Source organism: Propithecus coquereli, unplaced genomic scaffold, assembly GCF_000956105.1.
Source record: "Propithecus coquereli isolate 6110/MARCELLA unplaced genomic scaffold, Pcoq_1.0 Scaffold210, whole genome shotgun sequence".
Taxonomy (NCBI): Eukaryota; Metazoa; Chordata; class Mammalia; order Primates; family Indriidae; genus Propithecus; species Propithecus coquereli.
In genome coordinates this window covers 1,331,611-1,352,916 of record NW_012146079.1, presented here as the reverse complement: position 1 = coordinate 1,352,916, position 21,306 = coordinate 1,331,611, and the positions used below count along the sequence as shown (strand labels likewise).

General features: G+C 39.2%; 1 protein-coding gene across 1 annotated transcript in view; it reads right to left on the bottom strand.

Moving 5' to 3' along the window:
• Positions 1–21,306, bottom strand: part of KMO (kynurenine 3-monooxygenase (kynurenine 3-hydroxylase)) — a 54,415-nt gene that overhangs the window by 23,055 nt on the left and 10,054 nt on the right. The window contains exons 2-5 of the mRNA XM_012644389.1: positions 11,905–11,974; positions 11,495–11,592; positions 10,546–10,635; positions 4,529–4,577 (exon numbers count right to left, since the gene is read on the bottom strand). Of these exons, the coding sequence (XP_012499843.1) occupies positions 4,529–4,577; positions 10,546–10,635; positions 11,495–11,592; positions 11,905–11,974 (307 nt within the window). The remainder of the gene's footprint in view (positions 1–4,528; positions 4,578–10,545; positions 10,636–11,494; positions 11,593–11,904; positions 11,975–21,306) is intronic.

Genomic DNA, 21,306 nt, shown 5'->3' with positions numbered 1-21,306 from the left:
TGTGTTGTATGCACTGGATCCTGGCTAATTAGCACAAAAATATATATATAAGAAGAATGATAATATCTCATGAATAACTTTCTTATATTGATTACACATTGAAATGATAGTATTTTGGATATATTAGGTAACGATATCTTATTAAAATTAATTTCATTTGTATCTTTTCAGTTTTTTTAAACATAATTACTATAAAGTTGAAAATTGTACGTGTGTCTGGCATTTGTGGGCCCATGTTGGGACAGTGCTGCTTTGGAAGGTCCGCAACACACACCAGTATAGTAAAAGCCCTGAGAAGTACTGCAAGAAAAAAAAAAAGACTTAAAACTACTTGATGCAGGATTTGGCAAACTTATTTGGCCACATATACTTTGTCTGTTTTATTATTTTACTTAACATAATTATTAACGTCTCACAGAATAGTGAATGAACCATAAACAATCCAATCATGCAATGCTGATACAGGGAAATGATTTAGTGGCGATGTTTTTATAGGAAAGATTGTTTGGTTCAGGAGGAATGAGCATGTATAACTGATTAGATACGTGGAATGAGCAGCTGACACATTGGATGCCTTGTAATGAAACAAAGAACCTTATATGCCAGAAAAATTTTAGGAGTCAAGAGACTCAGCATTCATTTTACTGATGTATTTATGGCATTTATGAAATTGCATGCTGTGTGCAGCACACTTCTAATGAAAAACAATCAGGGGAACTTCTGATGTGTACACCAAGATTGTACCTTTCCCATGTTTTAGCTCTTTAGTATTAGTAGGTGTTTTATATACAATATTGGAGGCAAAAACTGTAATACTTAAAAGTATGCACTTTGGAATAAGCAGACTCAAATTCAAACCCAGATTCTACACTACTTATTGTGACCCAAGCTCTCTAAGCCTCCATTTCACCATCTGTAAAACTGAGATAAAAATAATTCTTACCTCACATAGTCATTGGGAGGGTTATGTAAATCAGTGCATATAAAACACTTAGCAGTGCCTGGCCCCTCAATGAATGTTTGCTAATATTCTTATATTCATAAGTTTAGAGGATGCTAAAAGAAAGTTGTCTTAGGTCTGCTGTACTGTGTTTTTAAAAAGTTATTTGGTCATTCATTTGCTTTCTTTAAGATCAACACGAATCGATCTTAAAGTTCAATTCTTTAATTGGGGCTGGGTGTTATGGTTCATGCCTGTAATCCCAGCACTTTGGGAGGCCAAGGCAGGAGGATGGCTCAAGGCCAGGAATTTGAGATCAGCCTGAGCAACATAGCAAGACCCCCAACTCTACAAAAAATTTTTAAAAATTTTTTAAAAAGATCAACATGAATATATCCAGAAAACTGCTCCAAATTTATCCATCTAACCATCCAAAAGACAGTCTTATAAATATAACCAAAGAAATGGATTAAGAATACTAAATTCTTGAACTTCCCCATTGAACTTCTCCTTTCAGTTCAATTCTATTCCTTTACATTCCACTCAACAGACACATTACAAACTCACTCTGTGAGAAGACTGTAGAGAAACAAAGATTTTTTTTTTAAATTTCAGAATATTACAGGGGTACAAATGTTTATGTTACATGTATTGCCTTTGCACCACCCAAGTTAGAACTACACATGTGCCCATCCCCCAGATGGTGCGTACCACACCCAGTAGGTGTGAATATACCCATCCCCTCCTCCACCTTACCACCTACACAACACCCGATGAATGTTACTTCCATATGTGCACGTAAGTATTGATTAATTTGATGGTGTGCCAATTTGATGGTGAGTATATGTGGTGCTTGTTTTTCCATTCTTGTGATACTTCACTTAGAAGAATGGGCTCCAGCTCTATAGAGGACAATGCAAGAGGTGTTAGTTCACCATTGTTTTTTTGTGGCTGAGTAGAACTCCATGGTATACATAGACCACATTTTATTAATCCACTCATGTATTGATGGGCACTTGGGTTGTTCCTACATCTTTGCAATTATGAATTGTGCTGCTATAAACATTCGGGTGAAGATGTCTGTATTATAGAATGTTTTTTTTCCCTTGGGTAGATGCTGAGTAGTGGGATTGCTGGATCAAATGGTAGTTATACTTCTAGTTCTTTGAGGTATCTCCATACTACTTTCCATAGAGGTTACATTAGTTTGCAGTCCCACCAGCAGTGTAGGAGTGTTCCTATCTCTCTGCACCCACACCAGTATTTGTTGTTTTGGGACTTTTTGATAAAAGTCATTCTCACTGGAGTTAAGTGATATCTCATTGTGGTTTTGATTTGCATTTCCCTGATGATTAAAGATGTTGAGCATTTTTTCATATGTTTTTTGGCCATTAGTCTATCTTCTTTTGAAAAGTTTCTGTTCATGTCCTTTGCCCACTTTTCAACGGGGTTGTTTGATTTTTTTCTTGCTGATTTTCCTGAGTTTTATATAGATTCTAGTTATCAGCCCTTTATCAGTTGCATAGTATACAGATATTTTCTCCCATTCTGTAGGTTGTCTGTTTACTCTAATGATAGTTTCCTCAGCTGTGCAGAAGCTTTTTAAGTTGATCAGGTCCCATTTATTTATTTTTGTTGATGCTGTGATTAGTTTTGGGGTTTCTTCATAAATCCTTTGCCTAGGCCAATGTCTGTAAGAGTTTTTCCAACTTTTTCTTCTAGAATTCTTATGGTTTCATGCCTTAGGTTTCAGTCTGTTATCCATCATGTAGTTGATTTTTGTGAGAGGTAAGAGGTGAGATGTGCGGATCTTGTTTCAGACTTCTACATGTAGCTATCCAGTTTTCCCAGCACCATTTATTGAATAAAGGTTCTTTCTCCCAGTGTATGTTTTTGTCTGCTTTGTCAAAGATCGAATGGCTATATGAGGATGATTTTACATTTGGGTTCTCAGTTTTGTTCCATTGGTCTATGTCTCTGTTCCTGTGCCAGTACCATGCTGTTTTAGTCACTATAGCTCTGTAGTATAGCTTAAAGTCTGATAAATAGTTGCCTCCCAATTTGTTCTTTTTGCTTAAGGTTGCTTTACTATACATGGTCTCATCTTGTTCCATACGAAGCATAGAATTATTTTTTCTAGATCTGCGAAAAATGATGTTGGTATTTTAATAGGGATAGCATTGAATCTGTAGATCACTTTGGGTAGTATAGACATTTTAACAATGTTGATTTTGCCAACCCATGAGCATGGTATGGTTTTCCATCTGTTTATATCCTCTACTATTTCCTTCCTCAGTGTTTCATCGTTCTCCCTGTAGAGGTCTTTCACCTCCTTAGTTAAATAAATCCCTAGGTATTTTATTTTCTTTGTTGCTATTGTGAAAGGTATTGATTGAGTCTTTGATTTGGTCCTCAGTTTGACTGTTGTTGATGTATGGGAATGCTACTGATTTGCGTACATTGATTTTGTAACCTGAGATTTTGCTGAACTTATTTATCAATTCTGGTAGTCTCTTGGCAGAATCTTTGGGGTTTTCTAGATATAGGATCATATTGTCAGCAAAGAGCAATAGTTTGACCTCTTATATCCCCATTTGGATGTCCTTGACTTCTTTCTCTTGTCTGATTGCTCTGGCTAGGACTTCCAGCAGTATGTTGAATAGAAGCAGTGATAGAGGGCAACCTTGTCTGGTTCCATTTCTAAGCAGAAATGCTTTCAATTTTTCCCTGTTCAAAGATAAATCACATGGAAACTCTGTTTTCCAAAGATCAGAGGCTGCTGAACTACATTAAGAGGGATTGGTGTAAAAAGAGAGCAGAAATATTTAAGTGGCATGTTTTGCTGGGAATGAATCTATTTAGTATACATGCTGAAGAATAGGAAAAGGTACTATAGTCTATGCTTAAATTTAGGAAGGGATCCATGGGGTATGATTGGATTGATCATCCAATCTACAAATGTAATTTGCAACCCAGTGACTTTTCCATTAATGGGTAGGCCTTTTAGTTACTCAAATTAGAAAATTCAGGGTTATATTTTAAATCTTCCTCTTTCTCAACTTCTTATACCTCCTATTTGGTCTCCTGCAGATTTCAAGAATCTATTCCCTTCTCTCTAATCACATTGCTATAGTTTTATTCTAGGGCCTCATTTTTCTGCCCAGGATTATAGCAATGCCCTGAAAATCGCATCCCTTTATCAGTCTTCACACTACTGCTTTTCATCCTTCTGAAAGGCAAATTTTATCGTGTCACTTTGCAAATTGTTTGAGTTTATCTGTTGTTCCACTAGACTGTGAGTTCTTCATCAGAGAGTGAGCATTCAGTTATTCCAGTGCCTAGGAGACAATAGGAATTCAGTACATGCTAAATTAATGATTTTAATTTAGATAACTGATAAGATGAAACAGAGACACTGGAGGCTGTAGTACTATTACTTTTCAAGAAGGACTTTGTAATGTACACAGTCTTGTTCTTCATTAATCCATAAAAAGGAATGGTGAACAAATCCCAATAAATCATGTGACAATATTAGTCTCATACTCTTTACTCAAAATGGCAACTGGTGAATAAAAGCTTTGGACTTACCAGTCAACAGAACCTTGTTTAGATTTTCTCTGCTTATAGAAAGAATATACTGCAAGAAAAATAGAATAGACACTGTTCGTTTCTGGAGAATGGATGAATATAATTCTAATTTATTCACTCAGCAATAGGAATATTTATTATTTAGCAGAGCGTTGCAAGCTTAGTTTTATAATCATCTAGCGAAGTGGCCTTTTTTAACAAATTAACTGCCATGTGAGTTGTATTTAACTCATGCCAGTTTTGGGCCTGGGGCCTCGTGAAGCATGTGTAACTCATACATCTCTTTACCTTGGGAGCTGCGTGAACTATTTTTCAAGTTGCATATAACTCCACACAGAAAACAATAAAAAATAACAAATTAGAAATGATCATTTTGTTTTCAAAGTTTTTATTCTATTTTTATAATAAAACACTATGGCCCCAAGAAAAAAATTTTTTTCTAGGGTGGCAGTCAATGTGTTAAAATAAGAACTTTAATCAAATACATATAATACAATGCTCAAATTTACACTTAGGTTTTTTCAAAGATTGCTAGTTTAAAAACCAAATCTTTCTCTTGTAGCTAAAATATTTTCATTAAGAGAGTTTGTTTAAGAAAAAAATCCTAAATGTCTTATTTTCATCTTTAGTCTGTAAATTTAGCTGTTAGAAAAACTTCAATAATGGCAGAATCATTAGAATAAAAGTATTATTTCCTAAAGAGACTACTTTGAAGGCTTTCATTTCAATTACAAGGCATGTGTGCTTGTGTGTGTGTGTGTGTTGGTTGTTGGGGGGATGGGGGTTGGAAGTAGTAGGACCAACCCTCACTGGGACATATGTTGGTTGTTTCTGACTTTAAAGGACAATTCTGCAAAGCTGACTGTCCCATGAGGCAAGGTAGGCACAAATACTATTAGGAGTCCATGAAAATATTTTAATTTTAGTTTATTTTAAAATCAGAAGGAAAAATATAAGTACAATAACAATGAATATATGATAATCCAGCCTGGATTATAGTTGTCCTTATACCAATGTACTCATAAAATCTGATTTTTGATATTTATTGTTTTATAGGAAAAGAAGCTCACAGAGGCAAAAGTGCCTACCTGGGGCCCACAAAAGTCATAATGCAGGCTCACAATTCAGGATGAATCTATTTTTTAAAAATGTAAAGCATATAGTTTTCCAAATTAAGGGACATCGACAATTTTTTTTTTTTTTTGAGACAGGGTCTTCCTCTGTTGCCCAGGCTGGAGTGCAATGGTGTCATCATAGCTCACTGCAACCTCAAACTCGCCCTGGGCTCAAGCAATCTTCCTGCCTCAGCCTCCTGAGTAGCTGGAACTACAGGTACAAGCCACTATGCCCAGCTAATTTTTCTCACTCTTGCTCAGGCTGGTCTTGAACTCCTGGCTTTAAGCCATCCTCCTTCCTCAGCCTCCTAAATTGCGAGGATTACAGGCGTGAGCCACTGTGCCTGGCCCATCAAAATATTTTTTAACACAAATATACTAAATTATGAATCTTCACCTCATCCAAAAGTAGAAGTTTTACATTAACAGCTTGTGAACTAAAATAAAATCTTAAGCCTCCCATCTGACTGAATGGGCCCCCTCTTGGCCAACAGGATCCCAGAAAAACCTTAAAGTTGAGGTGCTGGCCATGAGGAGAAGGGAGGTCAGACACACCTGTAAGGCAAAGGTTAAATCATACCTGCAAGTCATCAATTTACTTAACAGATCACAGAGTCTTGGTATATGTCCAGTGGCTTGTTTCTGATTAACAGACTTCCTTATTTAACTTAATATTCCAAACCTTTAGACAAAGCTTCATTTTTTTTTCTTTTTTGAGACAGAGTCTCACTCTGTCACCCTGGGTAGAGTGCAGTGGCATTATCATAGCTCACTGCAACCTCAAAGTCCTGGGCTCAAGTGATCCTCCTGCCTCAGCTTCCCAGAATGCTAGGATTACAGGCATGAGCCTTCAGGCCTGGCCAAAACTCCATTTCTTTGACCAATTTCAAATCAAAGAATCTTTAAACCCTCCTTTAACCTATAAGCCCCCGCTTCAAGATGTCTTGTCTTGTTGAGCCAAACCAATGTACACCTTCCATGTATTGATTTATGATTTTACGTGTAATTCCTGTCTCCCTAAAATGTGTAAAACCAAACTGCAACCCAACCATGGTGGGACCACTTGCTCAAGGCTTCTTGGCAATGGCTCTCCAGGCCGTGATCACATGTATTTGGCTCACAATAAACCTCTTTAAATTATTTTACATAGTTTTGGTTCTTTTCTGTTGACAAGGTAAATCTATACTTGGTGTAAAAATAACGTGGTCATACCACAGTGGAAATGACTGAGGCGGAGCTTCCTGTCTTTCTACAAATTAACATGGGCAGAGACATCTTCATCCTCTGCCTCATAGTTCTGTTTTTCTGTACTCTATGTCATTAATAGACTGCATGTCAATGGAAACCAAACTTGTTATTCAAAGTGTGTTAGAAAATATTCAAATTATGAAGATTCCTTTATGTGGGGAAAATATTCTTTCCATATCGGTTATCAGGCTTGGTCGATGTTTGCATCATCCACGAACCCACCGACACGTCAGTCAGTCCTGTGGGAATGCTAGGATATTCCTGTCTAGTCTATTTCATATCTTTGGACAGTATCTTATTGTAACCAAAAGTTTGAATCATTCCCATCAAGTGAAACTTCTCTAATAATTTATTATAAAAGGTTGATCTTATGAAGAATAAATAATAATAAGAATAAACAAGAGCTAAAAGTGGCTCCTATAACCAAAAAGATAATAATAGCAAAACCTGAAAGAGGTTAGAAAATCTCCTGTGGAGATTTCTAAGATGATAGTTGTAAGTGCTATTTCAAATACTTTAGGACAAATCTTTACTTTCTCTGTCCCCAATACCTTTAAATGAGAATATTTCCTAGTAAGGGTGTGCCCTTTATTTCGAGCATAGAAGGTTAGGATTAAGAACTGGGGAAGCCTGACATACTCTGTATAGTAGAGAATATTTTAACAGTTCCCAGGGCAATTTAGGAGGGAGACAGGAGGATCCAGCAAGACAGGAAGAGTCTGGACACCAAATCTAGAAAAAATATCTGAAGGAGGGAGACCAGAGAAGGGGGTCAGGAAGGATTTTGGAGGTCAAATTTTGCAGGTTAGGGATTTCTGAATTATTTGTCAGCTCATGTGCAATGTGGTCTCTCCATGACCTATAGGTCTTCAGCAGACTCATGTGTCTTTTGAGTGAGTGTTGTTTCTAGAAATTGGTGAAGAGGACGAATTTCATATCTTGACGGCTATGGTACACAGCCAATACCAGGTGAGAGGGAGTGGAGCACCCAGAGGCAGAGGAGGCCAAGGGAAGGTAGGCTTCTTGGGGATTTGCTGAGATCCTAAGGCCATGGGGACAGCTTTGTGCTTCCACAGGCTGTGGAATTGAGCAGTTCTAAGCAATTTTATGCAGTTCTTAAAGGGCAAAGAGGCCCCATGTTCAACTGAGATATAAAAGTAATGATGGAAAAACTGAAGTATGAGGGGCCACCGTAAATTTAGCATTAACTCAGTTCTTAAGATTTGAGAAATAGCAAGAACGATGGGGGAGGGACCATTTCCTCTCTCTTGAAATGCACTGCAGGCCCCTGAATGGGAACTCCCGACAACACTTTACCTACCCCCCTCTCCTTACACACACACACACACACACACACACACACACACACACATGCGCACACACGCACATAGAGTGATGGGGGTGAAGAACCCAATTTTGGTCTCAGGTCTAAGTCACTCTTCTCATTTAGCTTTTATGATATTTGAACCATATCTTGCTCCTTGTTCTTTTGATGCTTTATTGGCTCGATCTCTGGAGGGGGCGAGTGTGATGAATGGACTTCCTCTGCACATTCCATGTTAATGCAAGCGGAGGGTGAGATGATTATTCTAACTCACTCTCAACTGAGTAACAGAAATAAATGTAACTAAGCAGTGCTGTCCAGGCCTCCTGTACTGTGGATGGCTGACAGTTCCTTGGTGACAAAACCTGCCTTATTTCTCCCTTGATGTTACCTTTATGTAAGTTATACAGCCCATTTCCTCATCTATAAAACAAGGTGGTTGGATTCAGTGAATCTAAGGTTGCTGATCACTGTAAGATTCTATTATGCTGAAATGTATTTGCAAGTTTTCTCATCTGATATACATTTGGCACTTAAGAAGTGAATGTTCTCAACACAAAGAAATTGAGATGATGGGCGTACTAATTACTCTGATCTAATCACCATATGTTATATGTGTGGGAACATCACGAGGTACCCCATGAATATGTACAATTGTTATTTGTCAATTTAAAAATTACATTTCTTAGAAATCTGGTCTCATTCAACTTTCCTCCACAGATAGATATACCTTTGATTGGGACAACTCTATTTCACCGCCAGTTTAGACTCAAACAAAATGTCTGTCTCAAATCTCACTTTCTCTGTGAAGTCTTTTCTGAAAACTAAAACTTTCCTCTCTTTGTGAACCACGTTAGTGTTTCTTGTCTGAACCACACAGCTGAGCTCTCTGGCCATCACTCAGCTGAGGTCTTTTTGCTGTGAACTTGATTGCTGTCTGTCCCTACTAGGTCACGTGTTCCTCTCTGCACACTCTGCAGCTAACACAGGGCGTGGCACACAGGAGGACAGTTATTGGTTACTGGAGTGATACACTTAGTATGCTTAGCTTACACTGGATTTGCATGTGTACATCTTACTTGCCTATTAAGGAGAAAATTCTTTTGTCTTTCCTATAGTACTTAGCTCTATTGTGGGCTAATTAAACAGGACATGTTAATTATCTAAAAATATTTATCTCGTTAAAAATAGCTCAGTGGACTTTCATCCCCTCCTCCCCTCAGCCAGTTTCATGCATTAAGACTCTGTGCCTATGTTTTCATAATGCCAAAATAAGTGAGTTACTTATGAAAAAGTCATTAGATAGAAAATTTCCACCCTGCCTCCACCCCAAAGCTCTTAGTTGTTGGAATGTTTTACTTTTCAGCTATGTCGATCATCACAAGAGCCATGAAGACCTTGTTCCCAGGAACATACGTGCTTTATCTCTTGCTACCCGAAGTTGGTCCATGGCCCAGCAGCATGAATACGACTTGGAAGTTTGTTAGAAATGCAGAAACTCAGTCTCCATCCAAGTCCTGCTGAATCACTCTGCTCTTTAACAAGATCCCAGTTCAGTTTGAGAAATGCGGATACATCCACAAAAGGAGCTTTGCTGAGGGTCAAAGACTCAGGAATATGAACCTGACTCGGACTCTGCACTTAACAAAATGAGGTGTTGCTGGATAAAAATAAAGCAAGTTGGAGTTTCTCTCTTGTTGATGGATGTTTCATGCCTTCATTCTCTCTCAAGGAAACAAACTTAGAAGGCATAATTAGATAAAAATACATATTTTCCCCAATTCTTCATTTTACTATGTGAAAGATAAGCAAAGCACAAAGTAGGATAGTGAATCTTCTTTCATAAACTCTCCATCACCTTCTGGCCTCTGTCGTTTTGGAAATTGTGCAGTACCAAAAGCATTTCTGGTTCACTCTATACTTTAAGTAAACTTGGGCAAGAGGGTTCGTTAGGGGAAGGTAACAATATCTCAAAACCCTCTAGAGTTGTTCTTGCATATTATACTTGACACCAAATGACATGGCCGTCTTCTCTATCTGATTGAAAAGAAGGAGGTACTCGAGAAAAGGTGTCCCAACTAGCTGAGCATCAGGAACAAAGCAAGAAACAACCTGATAATGAGAACAATAATAGTGAACTCTTTTTGAATGTTTATTGTGTGCTGGGTCCTGTTTTGAGCATTTCCTGTGAGTTAATTTGCTAACTGGAGCTTAGATTGAGGCAGGCAATGGCAAAAACTAGAGGGGAAGAAAGGGGCCATGAAGCAAGTGGCAAGTTCCAGACTGAGTTATAATCAATGCACAAGCAATGATCTCTGGGCTAAACCTACCTGAGACCTTGTCCCATAGGGAATTGAAGACATTTTTCCTGAAAGGGAGTGAATCATTCTGGCTTTCATGGGAATACCCTGGGACACAATCTGAAATGAAGCCAGAAATATTGATTTCAATGACTATACCATAATATTGTGCAAATAACAAAGATATTGATTTTAAAATGTGATTTCCAAATATTTTCCCCCCTAAATTTAAAAATTGTAAAACAAACAAAACAAAAACAAAAACCAAAAAAACCACAGAAGCCCAGCTTGGTGGAAACGCATTCAATGAAAATAATGTTCCTGAAACTTTTTTTTTTTACCTTAGATTTTAGAATTGACTGAAAGTTATATGATCTAAATCAAGTATCACAGATTGAGGAAAGTGATTCATTATTAGAGGGATTAGGTGATTTTCTCATGATGACAAAAGGGACATCATGAAAAGTGAAACCCAGTTCTCCTAAAATCCAATGCAAAGTGTTTTCCTACACATGGCTGCTGCTGTTGGAAGAGAATTGCTGGAATGCAAATGTCACTTATATTTACTTATATTATCAGTTCCAAGACACATTGTCCGTGAAAGTAGTATCAAGAAAAATACATATATCACTTCAGTTTACATTTCCAGGCTCCATGATAGACAGTGAGAAGTTCTACAACATTAAGTCAACATGAAGAAAATCTCCCATAGGTAGCGATCTACCACCCTGTTGAGAGACCAATGTCAGAAGCAATTGTCAGGTGGGTTGCAGTGCAGTGGCCCCCTACCAGGTGCCTCAAGTGTCAAATGTTCACCCTCTTGCCAGATTTAGAATTTTGAAAACCTTTGTAGAATGAGTTTACATGCAGAGGTTCTTGGCCTTAAAAGCTACTTTGAACCAAGATGAAATCAAGCATACGCAATTGTTGAAAACCATCAGGCATTATCTTCTGGAAGGAAAATGCATTAATAAGATACCTCATCTTCCAGGCCAACAGCTTTCAAGGCTTGCCGTCCTCTGTGCGAAAGGGCCAAGTTAATGCTTCTTCCACGTGTAAATTTAGCCACTCGTATATCTAGGACATTGGAAGCAGACTCCATGTTACACACACCTTAAATCCTAGCATAGGATGAGTATATTATTGCACCTGAACAATTGGTGCATTCAGAACCAAGTTGAAAGACCTTCTTAACTCCTCTAAAGAAAACACTAATAGCAAATTTGTATTATTAATAAATTAAATTTAGACAGTTGAGATTTTTAAAAAATCTAACAATTCTTTTTTTAAAAAAATTCTTTTATTAAAAAAACTTTAAATTCAGAAAATCTAAAGAGGAAAAGGTCAAAGAATCAGAACCATATTTCACAGTTTTCACTCTCGGCTTACCTTCCCTGGCTTCATATATATCAACTTGGAAATTTCTCTTTGCAAGGAAGCATGCATTTAATGATCCAACCTAGGAATCGAAACAATTTTTTGTCATATCTTTATCTGATTCTACAAATATAGGACATTTTTAGTGATGAAACATCATGTGTGGCTATACTTTACTAGCCTTGTTTATCACATTGATTTTCTCGATCACCGTGGGAAAGTACCAGTTGCAAAAATAGTAAGATTAATTCAGGATTAAGTGGCATAACTTTAAAGGTAGTTTTGGTTTTGTCTTTTTTGTACTTTTTTATAGTGAGATATAACTTTCATGCAGAAAGAGCATAAAACATGAATACAGTTTATAGAATACTTAGAAAGAAAACCTTCATAGCTTTATAATCCTTATAACCACCACTGCAGTCAGGATCAAGAAGGAGAACATTGCAGCTCCCCACAACTCCCCCCATGCCCCAATTACAGTTCCTTTGCTCTCACCCAGAGGCAAACATTGTTCTGATTCATGCAATAACCCATCCTTGCTGTTTTATTGTTTTACCACTTAGGTATATATCCCTCAGTAATATGGTTTAATTTGACCCACTTTTGAACCATGTAAGTCGAATTACACTCTGAATTTTTGTGCATACTGCCTTTTAGACACAACATCATGCTTATGAAATTCACTCACATGATTACAGAGAAACTTCAGCTCATCCATTTTTGTTGCTCTGTGATTTTGTATTGCATGAAATCTCACAGATTAGCCATCCTACTGTCCAAGGACATTTGAGTTGTTTCTGGCCTGGGAATATGATTAACAATGCTTTAAAGAACACATGTGTACATGTGTTCTGGTATATATGTGATGATTTTTCTCCAGGGTTTTGTACATGGAAGTGGAGTCGCTGGTCAAAGGTTTATGTATCTTCACCTTTATTATGCCAAACTGTTTCAAAATTTTGTAGCAATGTGTTTTCCCACCAGCAGCTTCTGAAATTGATCTTTGCCAGCACTTGGTGTTCTCAGACTTTTAAATATTGTGGGTTAGGGATGGCAGGATGGGACTGGTAAGCTGGAGAAGAGTGTGGTTTCAATTTGCAGATGCCTGATTATTAAAGAGGTTGAGCATTTTTTCATATATTAATTGTCTGTTTGGATTTCCTCTTTTGCAAAGTGCTTGTTTAAGTCTTTTGCAATGGAGCATACATTTAATGATTCAACCTAGGAAACAAAACAATTTTTTGTCATATCTTTATCTGATTCCACAAGTATAGGAAATTTTTAGTGATGAAATGAAACACCATGTGTAGCTATTATTTACTAGCCATGTTTATCATGTTGATTTTCTCAGTTATTACTGGAAAGTACCAGTTGCAAAAATAGTAAGATTTGTTTTCTATTGGATTGTCTGCCTTTTTCCTATTGATTTTTTGAGTTATTCATAGATTCTGAGTACAGAGTCATTGTCACTTTTAAATGCTACAAATATCTTCTTTGATTCTGTGCCTTGCTTTTTAAATACTGTAGTATGTTTTGAGGATAAGAAGCTCTTTATTTTAATGTAGCCATATTTATCAATCTTTTGTTTTATTGTTAATGCAATTACAATTGGTATTCTACTTTTGATGCAATTACAAATGTTTTGTTGAAGACATCTTCCCCTATTTTGAGATCATGAAGAATTTTTTTTCATGTCTTCTGTCTTAAAGCTTTATGGTGCTGCCCTCCTGGCAGCTGTGTGTAGGTTGCAGTGGTTTGCTTACTGCCTTGTCACTAGCAACTGGAATTTGGTACTGTCGTCTATATTCAATTATCACACTCGAACTTTCAACAGCAGTCAATGCTGTTAACTAGACCTTCTTGAAACACTAACTTTCTCTCATTTTCTGCTTTTCTTCACTCGTTGTTGGCCATTCCGTCTTTTTCTCTTTCGCTTTTGCAAAAATAGACAATCAAATGTTGGAGTTTTTCAAACTAGTCTGTTCTGTCATCCTATCTGTCTTCTACATCCATGATGATGCAAAAATTTATATCTCCTATCCAGATCTCTTTTTTGAGCTCAGGAATACAAATGTTTAATCGATGTAGCTTCTTGTATGTCTCAAAGTGCCTCAAAATCAACAGATGGAATTGAAACTCGAGATCTTTGCAGCCCATCTCATCAGTTCTCTCCACACATTTCCTGTGTCGGTGGATGAAGAGCCATGCATCCAGCTGCTCAAACTAGGAACTCGGCAGTCACCCTGACCCCTCTCTTGCTCTCATACTCCCCTCCTATCTAGTCACAATTCTGCCAATTCTGCCGTGTAATGTTTTTCCACCTACCCATCTCAGCTCCACCATTCTGCTCCTAGTTATCACAATCATTATGCTTGGCTAATGTCAAGTTTTCTGTCTCTTCCACTAGTGTTAATCTGGCCTCTTGCTAATTTATTCTCCACAAGCACCCATTTGGGGTAATGGTGTCAGAGGTCATGTGAACTAACGCCTCTGCTCAGAGGAAAAGGAAACACAGAGCAATGAGTGCGGCATTTAGAGTCACTGTTGGGGCCATCTACTGAATGCAGGAGAGGCTGAGGACTTCAGTAGAACTTCTGATAGACTCATGATGCTAGAAGGACAAAATTGGGAGTTTTGGACACCCCATCCCCACCCTGTGCTCAGGATGGTAGGTTCTGATAAACCCCCAGGCTTTGGGTCAGGACTCTAAACACGTATATCTTAGAAGTATGACAAACTGGAAAGAAACCAATGGTCCAAGGGACCAAAGCCTGTCTGAGCATCATCTCTAGTCCAAATTGGATTACATTCATCAGAGACTGCCAGTAACCACAGTCACCCAACAGAAGCAAACACAGCCATGTGGGAGGGTGGAAAGACAATGCAAGAGTTGACGATATTCATTGAATTGATGGACCATATGACCAAGCCAGACAGGATAGAAGGAAGTCCCAGAAGGAAATTGAGACAATGTGGAAATAACAGGATTAAATCTAATCCTCAGTTCAGTAACTTAGGAAGTGCTAGAGAGGATGAGGGCTAATGGCTTGTGATTATCTTGTTAAGTCAAACATTCACATAGCTGACAAAACAGCAATGCCTCTTCATGGTATAGACCTAAAAGAAACTTTCGCTGTATGTACACCTCGTGACATGTGCCAGAATGTTCAGAGTAGCACTTTTCATAACTAAAATAGACAAACAAAAATACTAGGCACAGCCTAAATAGCCATCACAGAGGAATAGACAAATAAATTATGGTATATTCACATAATGAAATACAATAATATGAATATATTTGCAATACTATAAATGAAACAAATAAACCCCAGGTGATTTCATACTGCATGATACTCTTATAAAAACAACCAAACTAAACTATATCTATGCATAGATATATGTATATACACAATTTTTGAAATATGTATTCATGATTTATGTGTATACATAATAGATACATAAATAACATATGTGATAAACTACATATAAAAAGGCAAGGGGATGATAAATGAGATTTAGGGCAATGCTTCTAATGGGTGGGGGAGAAGCACACAGGTTGATGGAAATCACTGGCAATGTATTAACTCTCGAGTGGTGGGTTCATGGTTGCTCACTATTATTATTATTTTTCAGTTTTTTTATTTTTATTTTTTTGAGACAGGCTCTCACTCTATTTCCCAGGCTAGAGTGCAGTGGCGTCATCATAGCTCACTGCAACCTCAAATTCCTGACCTGAAGCCACCCTCCTGCCTCAGCCCTCCCAAGTAGGTGGAACTACAGTCACCTGCCACTGCATACAACAGGCTAATTTTTCTATTTTTTGTAGAGATGGGCTCTTGCTATGTTGCTCAGGCTGATCACGAACTCCTGGCCTCAAGTGATCCTTCTGCCTCTGCCTCCCGAAGTTGCTCACTATTGTTATTAACACAACAAAGCAAAAATGTAAATAAAAGTGTCCTCCTCAAGACCAGTCACAATAGTGTGTCATGAAACAAAGATTACGATAATCCCAATTCTGTGTAACTGAGGTTTAACTAAATCTAAAAGAAAAAAAAATATTGGTTATGTAAATTCAGCTGAAAGGGTTAGAAATGTGGCTAATAACATAGATTTTAGACTCTAACTTTAATTTCCCCTCTCACTTTCTGTAAAAGGTGTTTAACTGGGAAGAACTGCCATTGCCATCTTTAGTTGTCACGCTGCCACAAAAGACTAAGACATAAAGATATGAGTATAACGGAAAATGTGGTGTGTAAGCCATTCATCTAAGCCCACCACAAACTCTCTGTTGAGGCACAGCTGAGTTCCTGAGCATAGACAGAGAGGAACTTGGGAGGGGAGAAAAGAAATTGAGCAGGACCAGACACCTGGGAGAGATAAAGAACAGATTTCATGATGCCGGTTCTTGGGATTAAGCCTTGAAAGAGATGGGACAGTTCCCATTAAGGACACGGACATTTATGAAAAGTTTCATATTTGTTTTGGTACACCAGAAGTCCGCAACAGTAAGCTGTTTTGGTCACAAAATAATTTGCAAAATAAAAGTTTTATTAACAACTGGCCTGGCCTGTTTGTTTTTATAAGAGCTCTGTGGAGATTCCTTGATTACATAATTACGGACTTTTTAACCAATTTATCTTTCTCCCAGTTCTCTACTACCTATTTCTGCCTCTTCACACCTCCCTCTTTACAGATCAGGTGCTTTGACCACATTCTGGTCCACTTACCACTTAAAAAACATTATTTGAAAATGTCTTTTATATAAATGTTGAGATATGCTTCTCATGTGTTCAGCCGTTGTGGTTTTCTGTTGGTTCCCAGGTGACCCCTCCAGCAGTGATTGTGCAAGTATCCAACGATTGTGAGAAAACCATACCTTTTAACGCATAAATGCTGACCCTATTAGGAAGGCGGATCAGGATTATAAAAGTTTCACACATTTTATGCCTCTTTATTTACTATGTTTGAAATTAAGCTGATAATGTAACGTTAAACATGTGTCAACTATTTTTTATTTAATGAAGCATATAAAACTCTTCCTAAGAATCATAGGTGTTGCTGAGTTTGTTACCCAATAGGCTTTTTGAAAGCTTGTCTTGCAATCTGTACTTAGTCATGGAACTATACTTTAGTATCTCAAGAATTTGTCTTTGGACATACCGATGTTATAAGAAGAATCAGATCATTAATTCTACTTACAACCTAATAAGCACATAAACATGTCTTCATACTTTGTTAGTAACCGTTACATCTGCTAGAATTGCGTATGTTATGCCAAATATTGCTTTACTATTTAATTTTTATCTGAACTCTCTGATCTGTGTCATCTGGAATTGGTCTCTAAAGGCAAGCAGTGGTCTTGCTTTTCCCACCTGTGATGATGATAAGGTCAATGTCCTACATTCCATGGAGGCTCTTAGGAAAACTTATGATTTTTTCTCTAGCCTGAATCTTTCTCCTGAACTTCATCTCTGACTGCTGAACCTGTCTAGCTGTGCCTTATGGGCCTCTTCATCTCAACATACCTAAAATTCAACTTATTCCCATCCCTCAACCTTTTCCTTCTCCTGTATTCTGTATTCCATAAACCTTCTTCCTCCTTCTGTATTCCATATCCGGAGAATAGCAACTCCACTCCCTAATTCTCCCGTCCAGGATAGCTCAGTTAATATTTAACGTCTCTCTCTACCTACGAATATGCGTGTAATTAGGCAACAAGTTCTATGAATTGCTCTTCTTGAATCAACAATAGATCTCCTACCCACATCCCTGCCATCCCTACATGGGGCCCTCATTACCTTTCACCTAGACTCCTGCAAAAGTTTCTAATAACCCTCTTTCCCCGGTCTTTACCTATTCAAGCCATACTCTGTACTAGAGCTAGTTATCTTCTAAATCAGAAATTGAATGATTTATTTTCATCTTAATGTTGTTTATTGTCTCTTCACGTCTTTAGAATAGAGCTCCAAACTTTCCAAAGGACATAATAGATTCTCACATGTGATCCCAACCTCTCTCTCCCACTCATTTTTTGCTATTCTCATGCACTGTCTGTAACACGCATACCAAATTAACTGCACAGTTCCTGAACATGCCCCACTGGCTCTTGGGCCTTATTCCCAGGGAAAAACGGAGTAAAGATAACAGGGGAATGAAGAAACAGACAGAAAGGAGAGAAAAGAAAGTCTGAAGTGAGTTGGGGAAAGAATTTTGACAGCCTAAAGTGTGTGTGGGGGGGAAGTCTGCTCGATCTTCCTTTATTTTTAGCATAGCTGCAAAGCATGAAAGAGATTCAAAGTGCATGGGGCAAGATCATTTTTAGAAGATTTTGCTGTGAGTTTTGAATATACTCCAGATTTAGTGTTTTTGAGAAACCACATTAAAGATTCTAACTGCTTTTTACTTTTCTTTGGTTGAAGGACAATTATTTCTCCGAATTTAATGCCATGCTGATGTTGACTTTGAGAGGTAGCTGGTGCTGCTTTCTGCAAATCCTCCATATTTTTAAGACTACAGACATATGTATTTTCAAATTGTCTTCCACGGGGAAAAAACCCCAGCAACTTAGATCACCATCAACAGTGTACCGGGGCACTATTTTTCCTTTGAGTGGACAGACAGAGGACTAGGAGGGTGAATGGACTAATGTGAACAGATGGACAAATAATCCGAGAGTATTCTGTGGGAGGGCGGACCAAATGAAAAGGAAGGAAAAACACACTGCAGACAGTTAACAAAGCTTTAAGATGTCTAAAGTGGTTGGTTCCATTCTAGATGCCAGGTGTACCAGCTGCAAACGAACTAAACTCGGAGGGATGAGTTCTCTGTGTGAAGGTGATAGTGGGATTTGTGAGGCACTTCAAGAGTCCATCAGGGTAGCAAAAAAATATGTCAAAATATTGGTCAGGGCTGTTACAGAAAAACAGATACATAGCAAGTGAAGCAAAATCAAAGTATTTTACCCCCAAATAAGTTTCTTTAACATATTTTGAGATGGCTGCCAGAGAGGCAGCAAACAGAAGTAGCCCTGCAGAGCTGTCTTTTGTGGGGGAAATTTGCACATGTAGAGATCCTGCATTGACTTGGCCAGGTCTTCACCAGTCCTAACCTAGGAAAGATGAACTGAGAGTCTGACACCTTTAAAGGTCTGAAAGAAACATTTACCATCTATTCTTTCTGAGGGCTGCTACCTGTGAGATTTCATTTACATAACGAGACCACCTTGGCTAGCCAGGCCTTGTCTTCTTTCCCTCCCATAACCTGTTTTGCCATGATCCAAGGCTTCATTCTTCTTGTAACCTCAAGATAGTATATAAGCTTCTGTATCTCATTAGGGGTTGGGTAATCATTCTGTGATGCTCCTCGTGTACATGTTGATAAAATCGGTGTGACTTTTATCCCATTAGTTTGTCTTTTGTGAGTTGATTTTTCAGCAAACCTTCAGAGGGCAAAGGGGAAGTTTTCCCCTGGCTCCTCCACAAGGCAGCTGAAAGAAAACTCTTGATGAGAGGAATTGAAGCATTGAGGAAGAGGAATGGAGTGAGATCAAAACATGTCCCGAGAGCATTGTAGGGGGAAAGGGCATGCTTTTAATTCTCGATTGGGTGAGGCAAAGACATAAAGTGTAACCGTAATGTTTGTACCCTCATAATACCCTGAAATAAAAAAAATAAAAATAAAAATAAAAAAATAGGAGGAGAAAAAATGGCGGAGTTAGGGTAGCCTCCCAAATCCCTGCTTCCAGAGAGGGAGAGGTAGATCTCGGTCTGCTACACACGATCGGATCACTCTCCTGCGAAAACAGCGAGGTGAATCGGTGGAGATTCAGCGGGGGACACGCAAATCAGGAAAAAGCGAACGGGAGATAGGAATACAAAACCTGGAAAGCGCTGACAGACAATAGAGAGTGGAGCCTGGCCAGTAAGTGCACGGGGACAAGTCCCTCACGAGACAGTCTAGCTCCCCCACTGACTTACAAGCCCACAGAGAGGCAGGGGCTTGTGTGAAGTGGATGTAGAACTGGGTCTGGAAACGTGGGACTCAGCGGAGAGGAGACACGAGCGGGAAGCATCTTGAACTTCCCAGAGCTCCATGTCAGGACTGCACGGGACAGGGGAGGAGCTGGGCTGGGCTACCGCCGGAGGCAGTTAGGACTCAGGAAGCTGGTCTCTGGCACCCAGTGGGTCCTGAAGGAGGAGGTGATCACTGAGTAGAGGACTCTAGCCTGGAAACTGCAGCTGGCGACTGGGACTGCTCAGGGTGGGCCAGTAGAAGCGAGAGCTATTGCGGGACTGGCGTGAGACTGGGGGAGGGAGACACAAAGGAGACAGCGGAGCACCCTGGTGACTGGGCTGACTCCCTGATCGGGTACCTCCCAGCCCCTGAGCGGCTCCCTCTGGAGCCAGCGCACTGGGGGCCGGCGAGCGCACGGCAGGTCACGGTGCAGAACGGCTCCCTTCCCCTAGCCTGGGAACTCTCTCAGCTGGCTCTGCCCTGCCGGGACCTGAGGCCACTTGGCCGGGCTCGTTTCTTTGAGCGGTGAATGCTGAGTGCCTCTGAATTCTGAGTGCCTCCTTGCCTGTGGGGGGAGGATGCCTGCGGAGGCTGAAAGCGCTGAGGAGTTGGGCAGTCTGGTGGAGCGCCCCTTCCCCCTGGCCAGCACCTTCTGCCTGGCCTCCGAGTCTGCAGCAGAGAGACATAAAGAGCCACTCCCCCTCTGCGACAAGCGCCAGTCCCTGGGGATTTGGCACTGACCAATACCTGACAGCCCAGTGACTTTCCTCACCAGACCGGTTCAGGTCACCGGGTACCATTGCATTTCCGCCTCCGGTCAGCTACCAACAGAGAAAGCCCAGCAAGGGACCAAAACAAGCTCCCCAAGTAACCCCTCCCATCAAGAGAGCTGTCGACAACATACTAGTGGCTCCCTCTAGCAGCACAACAAAACAAAAGTAACAGCGGATCCACATGGGAAGGACCCAGTGAAAGATTTCTGGAAGTATGAAAAATCAAATGGAAAGCACACCCCCAAAGAGGAACACCTGCTCTCTAGCAATGAACACTAATCAGGTCCAGAATACTAAAATGACAGAAGAAGAATTCCAAACATGGATTATAAGTAAACTCAATGATATCCAAGGAAAAATGGATAACCATCACAAGGAAACCACAAAAAAAATCCAGGAATTGGAAGAAAAATTCACTAAAGAAATATTAAAGAAAAATCAAACCAAACTCCTGGAAATAAAGGACTCATTCAGGGAACTTCAAAACACTATGGAAAGCCTCAAGAACAGGGTAGATCAAACAGAAGAAAGAATCTCAGAGATTGAAGACAGCTCCTTCCAAATGAATAAGTCAGTCACAGAGATTGAGCAGAAAATAAAGAAAAAAGAAACAAGCTTACAAGAATTG